Below are 16,403 nucleotides of genomic sequence, written 5' to 3'. Positions count from 1 at the left end.
CTACAAATCTATGTTACATAATCTTAAATAGGCCATCCCTGAAATGAGGCAGATCTTTTATACTTTCTTAATCGATTCACTATACCCCTCCCTCTCTCAGCTGAGAAATTTCCCTTATATTTTACAAACAAACAAAGACACTGAGGCCCTTTGCTGAGAGTTCTCTTTTCTTTCCTCCTCCTCATCTAACACCACTCAAATGTCTTCCCCCAACATTTCCCCCTCTATCTTTGTCTAACACAATGAGATGGCCCTTCCTTTTGCCAAGACAAGTACATCAACATTCACAATTGATCTCATTCCATCTAGTGTTTTCCAGGAGATAAACCCAAAACTCAAAGGGATTCAGTTGTGTGATATGACATTGAAAAAGGCTAAATGACTTTATGAGGCCTTAAGAGGGAGTTCAGTTCTAGTAACAGTGAAGAGATAGTCTCATTCTACCCATACTCTGTCCTTATCACTTGTCATCTAGAGATTTGTATTTATTTCTGGAAACTATAGTTTTAAAAGGACATTGACAAGCTAGAGAGCATTGAGAAGAGGGCACACAAACTGAAGGAAGGTCTGAAGCCTATTTCATATGAGGATTAGTCCTTTTGAACTCTAAAATTCTGAAATTCTCAATCTCCATTGTCAGTACTTAAAACCTATTGGAAATTGTTGTTGTCACTGCTTTTCAAACTTTTATAATTATCAGCTGTAATTTTTATTGTTATTGTTTGGTTGCTTTTATTTCATTCTTTTCATCTTTTTCAATAGAACTTAATTAACTACAACCATAGGACCAATAATTATTTTGTTATTTTTTATATTTGATATTCTATATTCTATTGGGGAGGTAGATAAAATGTCTGCTTTTTGTAATTGAGAAAAAAGTATTGGAATGTAAACTCAACTTTGATAGGCCCATGAAAAGCATTTTGGGGACAAATTGAGTAGAGGATAGGTCTCTTAGATGGTCATCATCCAACAGTGATGGATGATTATGATGATTTTATGCCATGCTTATGATAATTATGGAATCCAGAGTAACTGTGATTTTCTCATCCTCAATAGATATGCTCAAGGAATCTTTATTATGTAGCAACCTGACCTGCACTATGAATATCTACAGGGTAATGTAATGGCCAAAACATTCTTTCTTCTCACTAACAGCAGTCTTTTTTGGTGAGGTAATTGGGGTTAAGTGACCTGCCAGGGTTACACAGCTAGTAAGTGTCAAGTGTCTAATCTGAGACCAGATTTGAACTCAGGTCCTCCTGACTCCAGGGCTGATGCTTTACCCACTGCGCCACCTAGCTGCCCCCAATAGTCTTGAATTAGTGGAAACACCATGCACATGGTGTCTCAGCTCCTCTTTTTACTAACTAAAATCAATAATGTGTATAAATATTATAATGCATTACTGTTAACAAACAAATTACATCAGATAACAATAAAAAAAAGGATAGCAGTTTTCATTTCAAGTCTCAGTAGTATACTGTGAATATTCCAAGACACATGAACACTAGCTTTATGATGAATGATTTCGGCCACACCAACTCATGAAGCCATCTACTAAGGTGTAGAGGGGTTACAATCAGTAGATGAAATTGACATAACAATTGAGATAACAGATCATTTCAAGCACTATGCACACATACACATATAAGTAATAATCTTGATTATTAGTATGTATATGACATTTAAGCTTTTACAAAGTGATTTACATATATTATTACATTTTAGCCTCAAAATCACCCTGGGAAGTAGGTGGCGTTATTCTCCCCATTTTACAAATAAGGAAATTGAGGCAGAAACAGGGTAGTTGACTTGCCCAGGATCACACTAGTCTTGAGGCAAGATTTAAACTTGGAGATTTTATATAATTTTTTCTTATTTTTTAAAGCCATGGAGCCCTTGCCACTGCAAATACAATGAAGGCAACAGTTAAATCCAAAACATTACCAAATTAAAGTTGCCTGATGAGTTTCTATTCAAGTAATTACTGACCTTCACAGCAATCTTGCCACACTCTCAAATCAATCTTAGGTATCTCCTTGCAGTTCATGTATCCCTGAGGGTATTTGCCTTTAAGAAGACATCGGCCTGGACCTGCTGAATATTGTCACCATTTTCACAGAGTACATGTGCCAGTGAAGCCTGTTTCAGCTGAGTGACCTGTGCTGGTGTGAATACTCCAGGGTTTTCATACCAGAACCTAGTTGGCAAGCAAGAACAACACAGTATCATGGATCACCTGACTGAGAATTAAACTGCATGTCAAACAGTGATAATGAGGCAAAGATAAGAGCAGAAGGAGAAAGCACCATATGGAAGGGATCACATTTGTACTCCAGTCAAACGTACTTTAATTGCCTTCAGTGTTTTATATTCAGTTCTTAAATCACATATCCTTGAACTATTACTTTCTATCAAAAACTTTAAAAAATAGCTTAGCAAATGAAGTTCTTTAACAAAATATATTTTTAATCCAAAGAAAATCAGTAATTTGAAGGTCAGGTATATTTCTTAGAGAGTATTTTGGTAACTTTTCATAGCTTTAAAGGTATATCAAGCTGTACTTAAAAGAGAAAAGTCCACATTCCTCTACTGGAGCACGAATATTTATACTCAATGAATAATTTAAATAAATGGACACACTATTAAAGAACAAGTCATGACAAAGTGTTTATTTATTGGAAAAAATGATTCCATTATTTCCACAAACTGAAGTTGTACTGGAAACTTTTAGTCACTCTAGTATTAATGTGAGGCCAACAGAAGACTAACTTTTAAAACCTTAAAAGAACAAAGGCAAAATACTCCAATATGTTTTATGACTTATTTTGCTTGAAGGATTCTTTATCAGTTTCAGGAGCAGCCAACAACACCTGAAGATCAGGACAAGTCTACAAATCAGACTGCTGGTCAACAATAAAACATAGAGACTACAAACTTTTGATTACTCTGAATTTAATGGGATAAATGATGTATAAAACTAGACAATGGAACACTTGAATAAATGAGGCACTCCATAGGTCAAAGGATACAGATGTTCTAGAGGCAGGTTATCATGTGAAAAACTACTAAGATGGTCATATACTAGCATGGTAGACGGTAGATGGACCACCCAACCTACAAGTTGGAGCCCATGGGACCACAGATGGTTGGCCTAGAAACTCAAAAATTAGTAGAATGGGACTATTATCCTTCTGTTTGAATAGGGATGAAAAGATCTGTGTAATCACTGATTCTGGTACTTGGTGGAGCTATGTGTTTATTATGATAAACCACTGTAGATCCAAATGTGGGTATCAGTGTGTTTATCTTCCTTGAACCCTTTTCAATATGTAGTGAAAAAAAGAATATAATCTATTTCCATTCTTTTTCATTAAACTCCCAGATGGAAGATATAAAAAAGAATGCCTAAAGCAAAGAAATTTCCTCCGGGGAACTCTTCTTCCCATCATGAAATAATTTCCTTGAAAAGAATTTGAATTACCATTATTAATGGTCAGAGAAACTGTATCCAGCTTCAATTGACACATAGCAGAATTTTAGAATACAGAATTTTAAGAGACAGAAATTATATAACTCTCATTTTATAAGCTTCCTGTCAGATTGTGTTAGATAGATTTTATGTATAGGTCATTTTTGATTAGTAAAGCAAAAGGATATGCAGACACATTTATTCACCTGTCTCCATCTCTTAGTCGTTGAAACTGCGTAACAAAAAGGCACATCAGGGTTGGTCCTACTCTTGTGCCAGGGATGAGGTCTTCTACCATTAAAGCAGGCCAAAGGTCAATATTGAGTGGAGTACCATACAGCCTAAAAAACATCAGAAACAAAGGTTTAAATATAAGCATTTAAAATGTTATCAAAATTGTTCCCTTTATCAATACATAGATATGCTCTCTTAACATTGGTATATCAAGGGAATACTATACCTAGCTTTAAATAATAGCTAATATTTATATAGTGCAAAGTTCTTTATATGTGTGTATGCATGTACACACACGTATACATACACACACACACACACCCATATATAATCTCATTTGATCCTCACAACAATCCTATGAGGTTGGTACTATTATACCTATTTTTTACAGATGAGGAAATTGAAGCAATAAGAAATTAAGTAAATTGTACAAGGTCATGGCTGATAATTGTCTTGTTTCAGACAGAATTTGAATTCAGATTTTTCAGAATCCAGGTCCTGACTTCTATCCATTCATTGCACCACTTATAGACTACAAAAAAGGGAAATAATATTATTCTTGCAGCTAATATTTTACAAGTATTACTCTATGTTACAGAGTCCCAGAGATTCTCAGGTAGAACACGGCTTACTAGAACAGAAATCTTACTTTGGGATCTTGCTTCCACACAAATCTCTACCTTAAATCTCAAATTCACACAACTTTTATTTTCCAACCACTGAGTAAGTTTAGATTATTTATTCAAATATATTCCCTAGCCAGTTTCCCTGCTTGAATGTCCTAGTACCATAATGCCCATTATTAAATAAAAGTGTGTTCTGGTAAAAATATTAATTAATACTTCCATGGTGGAGTGAGTGGGTATGACAACTGCTTTCTATTTAATGTATAATAAATAACTGACTTGGTAACAAAGAAGAAAATTTAGCAACTACCTATGTTATATAACAAGAATGAGGAATAATGGGCAGCTTATGTTATGCTGATATCTATGAAATGCTAAGAGATTCAATAGGTTTTATCAATCTTCTAAGTACTTTGGAACATATGGACAAATATAACACAGAATGAGAAAATGTGAATGAGGAACTAATATAATCACATGTCCAGTGAAGTATTCTTAATCCCATCCCCCAGTTTTTGGTGCTTTCTCATTCATAAAAGTACTTTGTATTTTCTTATGTGTATATTTCACAGTAGGGCAAGGATAGTTTTGTCTTTGTCTTTTTATTCCTCCAATCCTAGAAAGAGGTCTTGTCCTTTATTTTTTATGGTAGTGGGGCAGGTTTTTAATTGCATTGGATTGGGGTTGTTGGTAATATTCTATTCTGGAGTCAGATATAGATATATATAGTTGGTAATATGCTATAAAGAATTGGAGGGGAACTCCAGAGCCATCTAGTCTCATCCACACACCAAAAGAGTCCCTCTTCTAAACCGCCTGAAAAACAATTGTCCAGACTATGGTGAGCTTTCTGAGGAGGGAGGAGTCACCATTTCTAAAGATTAGCCCTTCCACATCAGGACAGCTCCAATTATTGGGGAGTTTTTCCTGATATAGAGCCAAAATTTATTTCTTTTCAACATCAAAACATTGCTTCTGGGGGCAAAATTGAACCCATTTAATTGCTCCTCCACATAACTGCCCTTTAGTTCCTTGAAGATGGTTATTATATCCTGCTGAGTCTTCTTTAATTAAGGCTAAATATGTTTAACTCCTTCAACCAATATCATGGACTCTAGGCCCTTACATCCTGATTCCCTTCTATGGACCCTTTTCAGCTTATCAATGTCCTGTCCTTCCTAAACCATGGTGCCCAGAACCAAGTACAAAACTGAAGGGCAGAATACAATGGGACTATTTCCTCCCTGTCCATGAAGCAATACTTCTCTTAAATCATACTAAGAACACATTACAGTTGTCCCTTCCACATTATAGGGTCTAGGGGCACAGCACCCCTGTGATCTGGGAAATCCACATGACATTTTTTGGCCCTCTCTCCATAGAGAGAAGTCTGAATTATTATGCTATTAAAAGATAAAATATGTTGATATTATATAATACTATACATATATTTTATACATTTCTGAGTCTCTAATTTTTTTCTGTGTGGTCTGCTGGCCTTCATGTGTTGTCTGTGGCTTCCACAAAAATCCCTCAAAATTCCTATTTAAAGACTTATGCTGACCCAGGATATATTGAAACTGTGATGGGTAAAGTCACAATGTGAAAGGGATTTCTTTTAGCTGCCTCATCACACTGTTCATTCATGCTGAACTTGTAGTTGTCCATTAACTCCAACCATGAGATGTTTGTACAGATTCCAGACAATCTCTCTATGCCTTCCCTTTCCTCATCCTATTTTATTATATTTGTGAAGTTGATATTTTTGTACTGAAGTTCAAGATTATAGCTCTGTCTGTATTTATCTACCTATAGATATAGATATATACTGAATTCCTTTTTAAATTAAGCCCAGTGCTAGCTTATCAAAATCATTTTGGATCCCTGTTCTCATCTGTTGTTATCTATGACTTGCAGCTTCATGTCACTTGAAAATTTGTTAAGCAAACTATACATACTTTTATTTTCATCATTTATCCCTCAAAACTTCCTGCCACAATGACTTAGAGCCATTAACTACTCTTTACATATAGCCATCCAGTCAATTCTGAATCAATCTTATTACATCATCTAATTTATCTCTCTCCATCTTCTCTGCAATAATAGTATGAAATACTTCATCAAAGCATGAATATCTAGATAAACTATATCCACAGAATTCTTCTTGTCTACTAGTTTTGTAAGCCTGTCACAAAAATAAAAGGAATTAATCAGACATGACCTTTTCTTGTTGATTCTAGAATATCTTCCTTTCTAGTTCTTCACCAAGTATTTCTTTAATGATCTACGTTAGGATTGTCTAAAGAATCAAAGCCAAGCTCATTGGCTATGGTTTGTTGACTCTGTTCTATTTTCCTTTCAGAAAACTAGGACAGCATTGGCCTTTCTTCAATCTAATGCTATTTCTGCTGCAGTTCACCATCATATAAACATCACTGACAATAGATCAGCAATTATATCTGCCATTTCTTTCTGGACCCAAGGATGTAGTTCATCTGGGCAAGGTGACTTAAACATATGAAGGACAACTAGGTTGATCTCTTACTATTTCTTTATGTAAAGAATCAACTTCTATTAATCATTGTCCTTTGCAGAGGAAAAAAAAAAGAAACAAAACTGTAATTAAATGGTTACAGACACTTTGACAGTTCTCATTATCCCATTCACACCAAGGAAAGGTTCTAACTTTTTAAACTCCATTTGTCCCAATAAAATTAAAACTCAAAATTATACAAAACAACAACAACCCCCCCTTTTGTTGTCCTTAGCCTTCCTCATAAGATTCAGCTTTTGCATTCCTGACATTTTTTCACAGTTATTTTATCGCCATTATTTTATCTGTCCTTTCTTCCATTTTCTGTGCATTGTAAAAAATCTAAATTGGTTCGTTAATTCCCTTTTTATCTACATTGATTCCTTAATTCACTTTTGCTGCTCATTGTAACTGTTCTCCTTTTCGGCATCAGAATTTCATTCTTGAACATTGTCCATCACTCATATCTTCATTTCCCTCGTGAAATCTTACCTAGCTTCCCTTTGAACCATTTCAAATTTGCTTTCCCAAAATGTGGGGTGCATATTAGATTATGCTCACATTTCTTTTCCTCTATCTCAGTAGTGGTCACTTCAAAGTTTATATACATTTTACCCCAGCAACCATTTTTAATGAGATTTCCCATAAATATGGAATAATACTGTGTTAGTTATACTTTCCTTCATATTTGAAAGTCCTTCCTATGGTGCTTACATTTGTTTGTTATTAAACTGTTGAGTTTTACCACCAATTGTTAAATTAGAGTTTAAACTTTTCACTCCCTTTTTTCTTCTTCAGGTGATTATCTCTTCATTCTGAGAGCTTCGTTGTCTGCACACAAAACTACTAGACAGTTTTTCCCTATTATTTACTGTATTGTGGTATTTGGCTTCTCAGTTTGTTGTGTAATTCTTTGAGATCTATGATTCTTTAATTATCTCTGTGCAATCAGTATCCAAGTTGTATTGGTTTATATGGAGTTCACATGTTCTTTTAATGTTGTTACTTTTTGTTTATATTTTGCCAAACTTGCCTCCAAGATGTACACCTTTTACTGCTATCAAAGAAGCAGTTTATTTAATTCCTAAGAAATCACCTCCATGTATTATATCAAAATGCAAACATAGACATTTTCTTTCTTTCTTTTATGGTCCTGATATATTTTGATATAAATACCTTATCATAAATCAACTTTCCTTATTTTTTGTGACAAAGGGTTTTGCTTATTTCCCCATTTGAATATTTGGTGGATTTAGTTTTAACTAGCATTTTCCTCAAAATCCAAAGATTCAACAAACCTTGGTTTCTGCTCTGTGCAGAAGAACAACAACAAAAAAAGACTTTCATTGTAAGGACACCAACTTTAACCTCAAGAATTAAATAATACAAATGATTTCTTATTGTCACTAGTACTATGACCATAAATTTACAGTACTTTAGATAAAAACAAAATCTATCCCTTAAGGAGCTTCATTCAACCACTTTGAAGCTCATTGTAAATAATGGTAATTTACACCAATGAGGGTACAGGCCTTACTAGGAAGCATCAACAAATAAATGAACAAATATTAATTGAGGTCTAAAAGTGATGAGGAATTAAAAAGCGCCTTGATAAGGGTGAAAGAAAAAAGTATAGAAGCTAGCTTGAAGCTTAACATAAAAAACTAAGATCTTGGCAACTGGTCCCATCACTTTCTGGCAAATGGAGAAGAAATAGAAGTAATGTCAGATTTTTTATTCTTGGGTTCATTATTGAATTGGCAACTACAACCATGAAGTTAAAAGATGCTTGCTACTTGGTAGGAAAGCTATGACAAATCTTAACAGAATACTAAAAAGCAGAGACATCACCTTGCTGATAAAGGTACCTTTAGTCAAAGCTGTGGTTTTTCCAGTAGCAATGAATGGCAGTGAAATTTGAACTATAAAGAAAGCTAAGCATGATAGAATCAATGCTTTTGAATTGTGGTGCTGGAAAAGACTTTTTAGAGTCTATTGGACAGCAAAGAGGTCAAATCAATAAATAGTTAAAGAAATTAAGGCACTTCAAATACAGGACTCAAGTGAAATATGAAGAGGTAAACAGGCAAGAGAAATCATAAGAGACTTATTAAGATTGAACTGTTTACATTCCTGCATGGAAAGATGATATTTATAACTCATGAGACCTTTGTCAGTATTAGGGTAGTTGAAGGAAAAATATTATATGTATGTATATGTAGATAGATAGGTAGATAGAGGGCACAGGGTGAGTTGAAGATTAAGGGGTCATATCTGGAGCATAAAATTAAGGGATGAGAGAGGATGATACTCGGAGAAGAAAGGGAGAGGTAGAATGGGGTAAATTATCTCCCAAAAAAAACCAGAAAAGAGAAGTCTCTTGCAGTGCAGGGGAAATGGGGGAAGGTGAGAGGGAATGAGTGAATTTTATTCTCATAGGATTTGGCTTAAGGAGGGAATAACATACACATTCAATTGGGTATGGAAATCTGTCTTACCCTACAGGAAAATAGGGGGAGAAGGGGACAAGAGAGCAGGGGGATGGTAGAGAGGAGGGCAGATTGGGAAAGGGGGTAATCAGAAGTAAATATTTCTGAGGAGGGACAGGGTCAAAAGAAAGAATAGAATAAATGGGAGGGCAGGATAGGATTAAGGGAAACAGAGTTAGTTTTTCACAACATGTCTACTATGGACATGTTTTGCATAACTGCACATGTACAACCTATATTGAGTTGCTTGCCTTTTCAATGAGGGTGGGTGGGGAGGGAGGAAGAGAGAAAATTTGAAACCTAAAATTTTAAAAACATATGTTTAAAAAAAATGTTTTTGCATGCTACTGGGAAATAAGAAATACAGCAAATGGGGTACAGAAGTCTATCCTGCCCTATAGGAAAATAGAAGGGGAAGGGGATAAGAGAAGGGGAGACACATAGAAGAGAGGACAGACTAGGGGAAGGGATATTCAGAATGCATGCCATCTTGGGGTGGGGGAGGGGGGAGATGGGGTGAAAATTTGGAATTCAAAAACTTGTGAGAGTGAATGTTGAAAACTAAAAATAAATAAATTTATATTAAAAAAAAAAGAAATTAAGTAAGGCTGTTCACTGGAAGGCCAAATTACTGAAGCTGAAGCTTAAAATACTTTGGCCACATGATAACAAGATAGGACTCAGAAAAGATCCTGATGTTGGGAAAGACTGAAGGCAAAAGGAAAAGAGAACAGCAGAAGATGAGGTGGATAAACAATATCATGGAAACAATGAATATGAACTTGGACAGACTTCAAGAGATAGTGGAGGATAGAAGGGCCTGGTGTACTATGGTCCCTGGAGTCATGAAGAATTAAATGTGACTGAATGTACAACAACAATCAAATTAAATCCCAAGTATTTTACCAGGGATTGAAAGACAAGTGGAATGCTTCCCTCAAGGAACTTCCTTACATTATACTGGGTCAGGAGAAGAGGATATTAATTATAACTACAAATAAATTATACAAATAATTATTACAGATAAATAGAATATAACTTAAGGAGAGAAATAGTTCTGACAATTATATATGTACACACATACATACACACTTAACTTTGCCCTGAATGGCATGTCCAGCACTACAGAGCAACTGATTTAACAGAGCACAAAAATATCCTTCATTAAAAACTACCTGGGTTTAAAAAAAATTCCTTTGTGTATCATCATTTTACCCTAGCGGCTAACCTCATCTTCCATCTTGAAGGAAGGCCAGAAAATACACATAAATAAATAAGACCAAACAAGGTCTTTCCATGTTACAGCTTGGTATTTTTCTTGCCATTTTGATGTACAAGTGGCTGAAAGAAATGGTTCGTGGACCTTGAAATGAGCTATTTCATACTGCAAAGACTACAATGTCATTCATTCCTAATTCCATAATGACAGTCTGACTTAAATTCTACTTTACCAGGAAAGATCATAATAAGAGCTTTCATTCAGTTGGATCCCATCAAGATACATAACGTCAAGAGATTGTGCTTGAAATGTTTTCAGGGACACACAATCGAGTCTAATACACAGAGTGAAAGACAGATAATTCAATGATTTTATGATTTTGATGAAATAAATAAAAATCCTTTCCCACAAACAATAAGGAAGGTTACACTATGATAAATTATTTATTCTGAATTGCTTTCTTAGGCACTTTTGAATTTTCAGATAGACATAATTATTTAGTGTTTTTTTTTAAACAAAACTGTACATGGAAAAACGTCCTTGAAAAATATGAAAAAAACCTATGTGTTATTGTATAAAATAATGTGTTTTTTTTCTCAACATGAGATGACTTCTTTTTGGTGTGGACATTAGAGAATTTTAAACCATAAAAACATCACTGAAATGACCTGCTTACTAGAAATAAGCCATACATCCTCATGATTTATGTAAATGTATGAAAAATGCTATTTTTTTGCCTCAGGAGGAAATATTCAGAATAGCTGCTACTACAGGCAGAGAGAATTTCATTATTCTATTTTTTTTTTCTTGAAAGGTTTTAAAGTCACCATATTTTCCTCATCAAACCACAGTTAAACTTTTATGCACTGTTAATAGCTATAAAGTTTAATCTTTAAAACGCATTAGCTACACAACTTGCTTAAACTGTACAGAAAATTAAATAAATGGGAAAGATGAGTCCAATTACAGTTTTCTATTTTACTATATAATGTTATTTCATTTCCTACATATTTAGAATGGGGGAACCTTTCCACTCCTCTTTTAGTTGACTGATTTACAGAACAAAAAAAAAGTTCTAAGGAATGGGGAACCTATGACCTTGAGGCTACATATGGCCTTCTAAGTCCTTGTGTGCAGCTTTTTGACTAGTCTGAATTTTACAGAACAAATCCTTTTATTAAGGGGATTTGTTCTGTGAAGTTTGGATTCAATCAGAGGTCCACACTTGAAGACTTAGAGGGTCACATGTGGCCTTGAGGCTACAGGTTCCCCACCGCTGCATCTAAGTAAGAAATAATGTAATTCAATTTTCTTTACTGAAGAGAGAGAGAGAGAGAGAGAGAGAGAGAGAGAGAGAGAGAGAGAGAGAGAGAGAGAGAAAAGAAAATGTTTTATTCCTATTTTAAAACTGGGGGGAGGGAGGTAGGAGACTATTTAACCAATATAATGATTTCAAAATAGAGTTACATTTGCAGGTCCTCCCATTAGAATGTAAGCCTCTTGTGAGTAGGAATTTGTTTGTTCTTTGGCATGTACCCCCAACACCCAGTAAAACATCTGGTGCATAGTAGGCATTTAATAAATGGATTGACTGCTTCTCTGTTTACTACAATAAAGGTAAAAATGAAGAGAGGAGAGAAAATTGGGTAAAGAAAAAAAGACAAAGGGAAAGATTCAGAGAAAAGTGGGAAATGAGCAATGTACCTAGTCAGATACATACACATACACATACATACCTACATATATACTCCTAGGAGAAAAATAGTAGCAGATAAAGTTTACATGTTGTCTCCCTCTTAAGCTGTGAACCCCTTGAGATCAGGAGCTGGTTTTACCTTTGTTTTATTCCCATAGCTTAAGCAGATACTTAATAAATACTTTGTTGATTGACTTCTAGGAGGTTTCAGTTTCGAAGTTAAAGGCCCTTATGAAGTTTTAAAATTTAAAAATGAACTTTTCATCTCTAAGTTACGGTATCCACATTAAAAAAATATGTGCCACCTTTGAAGTAACTGGTGCACAACCTTGTATGGCAAATGACTTCCAGCTGAGGCTGTGCCCCCAAATGTCCCAGTGTGGTATTAGCCCTTGCTGCTGTCCAAAAATCTAGCCTTCCAGAAAGTCTAGAGTTTTGCCACCCCTGACATATAAGTATATAAAGACATTACTAGTGCCTATATTAAGTATTGGAGAGGAGGAAAAAGACTTTCACTTGTGTTCGCAAAGACCTAAAAATAGTTTGCCTATTAACCCTTCATTTGATTCACTTTTTTTAATGTACCTGTGGACATAGTCGATTTTTCTTCCTCCAAGAGAAAAGTTCTGTTTGGCTTTACTCATTTCAACCATCAAAGTGCATACCTCAATATTTGTACATTAATAGAAATCAAGGGTTCTCCTAAAAATGCTCAACAGAGGAAGATTTTCTTTAGAAACCTATCTCATCATTCACTGGAGAATTTCTGCCTCTTATGCTCCTCATTAGTGTTCCAAGAACCCAGGGTCACACATTACTTGATATCCCTTACTCTGTTAATCCATGTCGACCTCTTCTCCTTATGCAAAACTCTCCATCCTTGTGTTATGTTCTATACATGTTCTACTTTCTTATTTGGGAAATTATCAGACAATTGACAGTGTTATTATTTCATAAGATCTTAGATGGCATTGTCATAGGTAGTTAGAGTCACAGAATCTCAGAGGCAGAGAGCACCTCAGTGACCATGTAGTCCAACCCATACCTGAAAGAGAATCACCTTTATGTCATACCTCCAAGTGGTCATCCATCCTTTGCTTGAAGGTCTCTTATGGAGGGAGAAACCACTGACCTGCTAAGGCAGTACCATTCACTTTTATACAGCTTTGTTAAATAGTTTTCTTTTCTTCTTATGTACATTGTAACTAGAAGACTTCCATAGACACAGATCACAACCCCTTGACATTATAGTAGAAAGTTGTTATGAGTTGCTATATCCATCATATGGTGGCCAACCTGCTTACAATAAGTCACTTCACATGGTGCTGGGCTACTCTGTTATATGATGGTACATATTCCATTTCTAAGATGATATTCAAATCCTTTTCAAATAGGGAAGACCTGCCAGAGACCCTATAGTCTTAGAAAAAAGCAAGATAAACTCCAAACCAAGGTGAAGAATCAAAGTGGAGATAGGTTGAGGGTCTAACTTCCAGGTCACCTAACAAACAAGACCGCAGACTAGATTATTTTCTACAGTTCTCACTAACTCTCAAAAACTGACTAGTTGTGAAGTTATGTGCCACAGCAATTACAGCTAGCTCCATGGGCTCAGAAACCAAAAAGCTTAATAAGGTAACAGTTGCCTTATAATTTAATAGTGAACACTGGTGCTAACACATTCACTCAGCAAAACCAACCTCCACCTCCCAAGCCTCCCTGCTAGCAGCAAGACTCATTATCAGGGGCACTGGAGTATATTCTGGCATACATACACTCAGAAATTTCCCTGCTGTTGTTTCAGTCTCTACCTGCATACCAGACCTGTGACCTTACTCCATTATTCTGTGGTAGCAAATAGTAGACCTCAGTTCTGCCTAGTTACTTGCAGAGGAGCAGGACACATAAGACAGTAGGACCATGCTTTGCTCAGAGAGACTGACTCAGCAAAATAAAGCTAAAGAACTGAAAGAATTGAGACAGCATGCCAGTTACCAGCTTATGGGCAGCACCATGCCTGAAGGAAAGTGATTGGCATCTAGCTTGGGCCAAGCCTGGCTTCCACTTGGAGACAGGGCCTGAGGATGCTGAAAAGCAAATTCCCTAATGTGGGAGAAGGCTAAGAATTTTGAACTCTAACCACAGATGGTATATTCACCATCACAGAGATGAGTCAGAAAGTGAGAAAAATGAGAATATAAGGAGCAATTCTTTCTTCATTACTATTTATACCTTCTTTCTGGATACTCTCTCCTTTATGGCTTTTATGAAATTACTTTCCCTTGATTCTCCTCTTATCTCCTTTGCTGGTTCTTCATCCATATCATTCTTACTAACTATGGATGTTGCCCAAGGCTCTGTCCTAGGCTCCCAACTCCTGTCTATGTCTCAGTGACCTGAACTCTTTCCAGAGATATAAGTCCACTCTCTCTGCCACTGACTCTCAGTGCTATATATCCAGTTCCAGAATCTCATCTGAGTTTTGGTCCCACATCTACCTGCTGGACATTTCAAACTAGATGCTCCAAAGATATCGCAAACCCATCATATTCAAAACAAAACTCATTACTTCTGCCCTTTTCCCAAACACATGTCTGTTGAAAGTATCACCATTTATCCAGTTCCCAGGTTCAAAGTCTCAGCATTATCCTGGACTTTGTATTCTCCCCTACCCAATATATCCAATCACTTGACAAATTTCACCATTGCTAGCTCTAATATCGCTTGTGTCTGGTCCTTTCTTTCTACTCACACAGCTACTACCTCAGTCCTCATCACCTCTTGCCTAAGTTATTGTAGCAGCATCCAATTTATTTTTTCCTGTTTCAAGTCTGTTCTCACTCTAGTCCATCATATTCACTGCTGCCAAAGCGATTTTCCTTAAACTCAGATGTGACCATGTCACTTCTAAATCAATAAACTCCAGTGACTCCTTTCCCTCTAGGATAAAAAATAAACTCCTTTGTTTAGCTTTTAAAGCTCTTTACAACCTGGTCACAGCTCTCTTTCCAGATTCTTCATGCATTGCTTTCCCTCCCTTATTCTGTAACCCAAGCAGACTGACCTTCTATCCCTCACATACACTATTTGCTCTTTGTCTTCTCCTATTCACTAGCTGTTCCATTGTCTGGAATACACTCCCTCTTCATCTCTGCCTCAAAGAATTCCACTCTCCCTTCAAGATACATGTGGGGAACTGCCATCTACATGAAGATTACTGTCCCCCAACTGCTACTGTCTTCTTTGCCAAACTGTAAACCCTTTCATATTTATTTGTCTTTATTCTCTTCACTTTTATGATTTATATATGTCTTTATTGTTTCATTAGTAGACTTCATGGTTCTTATGAGTAGTGATTGTTTTACTCATTTATTTCATGTCCAGAATGTAGCACATTTCCTGGCCCATAGTAGCTACATAAAATATTTTTGATGATTTAGTGACTGAGAGCTGATGAAAGACTGGACTGGAAGGTGTACGAAAAGGAGAGAACCTTTAAGAACGATACAGTGCAGATCAGGAAGGTGTAGGAAGAGAAGGGAATCTTTAAGAATGATGCTTTGCAGATAGAAATGATAAGATTTGGCAACTGACTGAGTATAGGAAGTGAGTGAGAGTGAAAATTCAAGGGATAATAGCAAAATTGTTGAAGAAAGGCTGGAATACAAGAGTGATCTATAAATTTTATAATTGATAAAGAAGATGGGCTGGTAATATGAGAAGGTGAGGCATAATAGTTAGACATGTTGAGCTTTACTTGTATTCTTACAACATAAGGAGAAATCAAGGAAGGCACCAGCACATTAAGTGAGCCCTCTGTGGAGAACTTATGAAAGATATAGCCAGGAGTTTACAAGATGGGCATGCATGCATACCTGTGATCTCTAGCTTTTGAGGGAGGGAACAACAAAATAAATGAAATCACACAGTTTGAAAGAGAGAAAAAACTGTACGACTAAGGTCATTATGGAGTACTGTGGCTTTCTCTTTGGTGGATAAACTCTTTTACTCTTCAGTAACATTCCTTTGGTGACAGGCACTGGGTATTCACAATTCACTCTCTCTCAGGGTTCTATAATCAAGTTACATTGGAGAGAAACCACCATCTCATAGAGCATATTTACTTTCCAA

The 16,403-nt window shown here is 35.9% G+C and overlaps 1 protein-coding gene across 1 annotated transcript in view; it reads right to left on the bottom strand.

Moving 5' to 3' along the window:
• PXDNL (peroxidasin like) overlaps nt 1–16,403 on the bottom strand; it is a 510,805-nt gene that overhangs the window by 37,281 nt on the left and 457,121 nt on the right. The window contains 3 exon segments of the mRNA XM_020992584.2: nt 1,996–2,070; nt 2,073–2,203; nt 3,682–3,816. Of these exon segments, the coding sequence (XP_020848243.1) occupies nt 1,996–2,070; nt 2,073–2,203; nt 3,682–3,816 (341 nt within the window).

This window comes from Phascolarctos cinereus, unplaced genomic scaffold, assembly GCF_003287225.1.
Source record: "Phascolarctos cinereus isolate Bilbo 61053 unplaced genomic scaffold, phaCin_HiC Scaffold_4;HRSCAF=312, whole genome shotgun sequence".
In the NCBI taxonomy this organism is placed as follows: domain Eukaryota; kingdom Metazoa; phylum Chordata; class Mammalia; order Diprotodontia; family Phascolarctidae; genus Phascolarctos; species Phascolarctos cinereus.
Note: the sequence above shows the minus strand (reverse complement) of the source record. Positions and strands in the feature narration are given on the sequence as shown.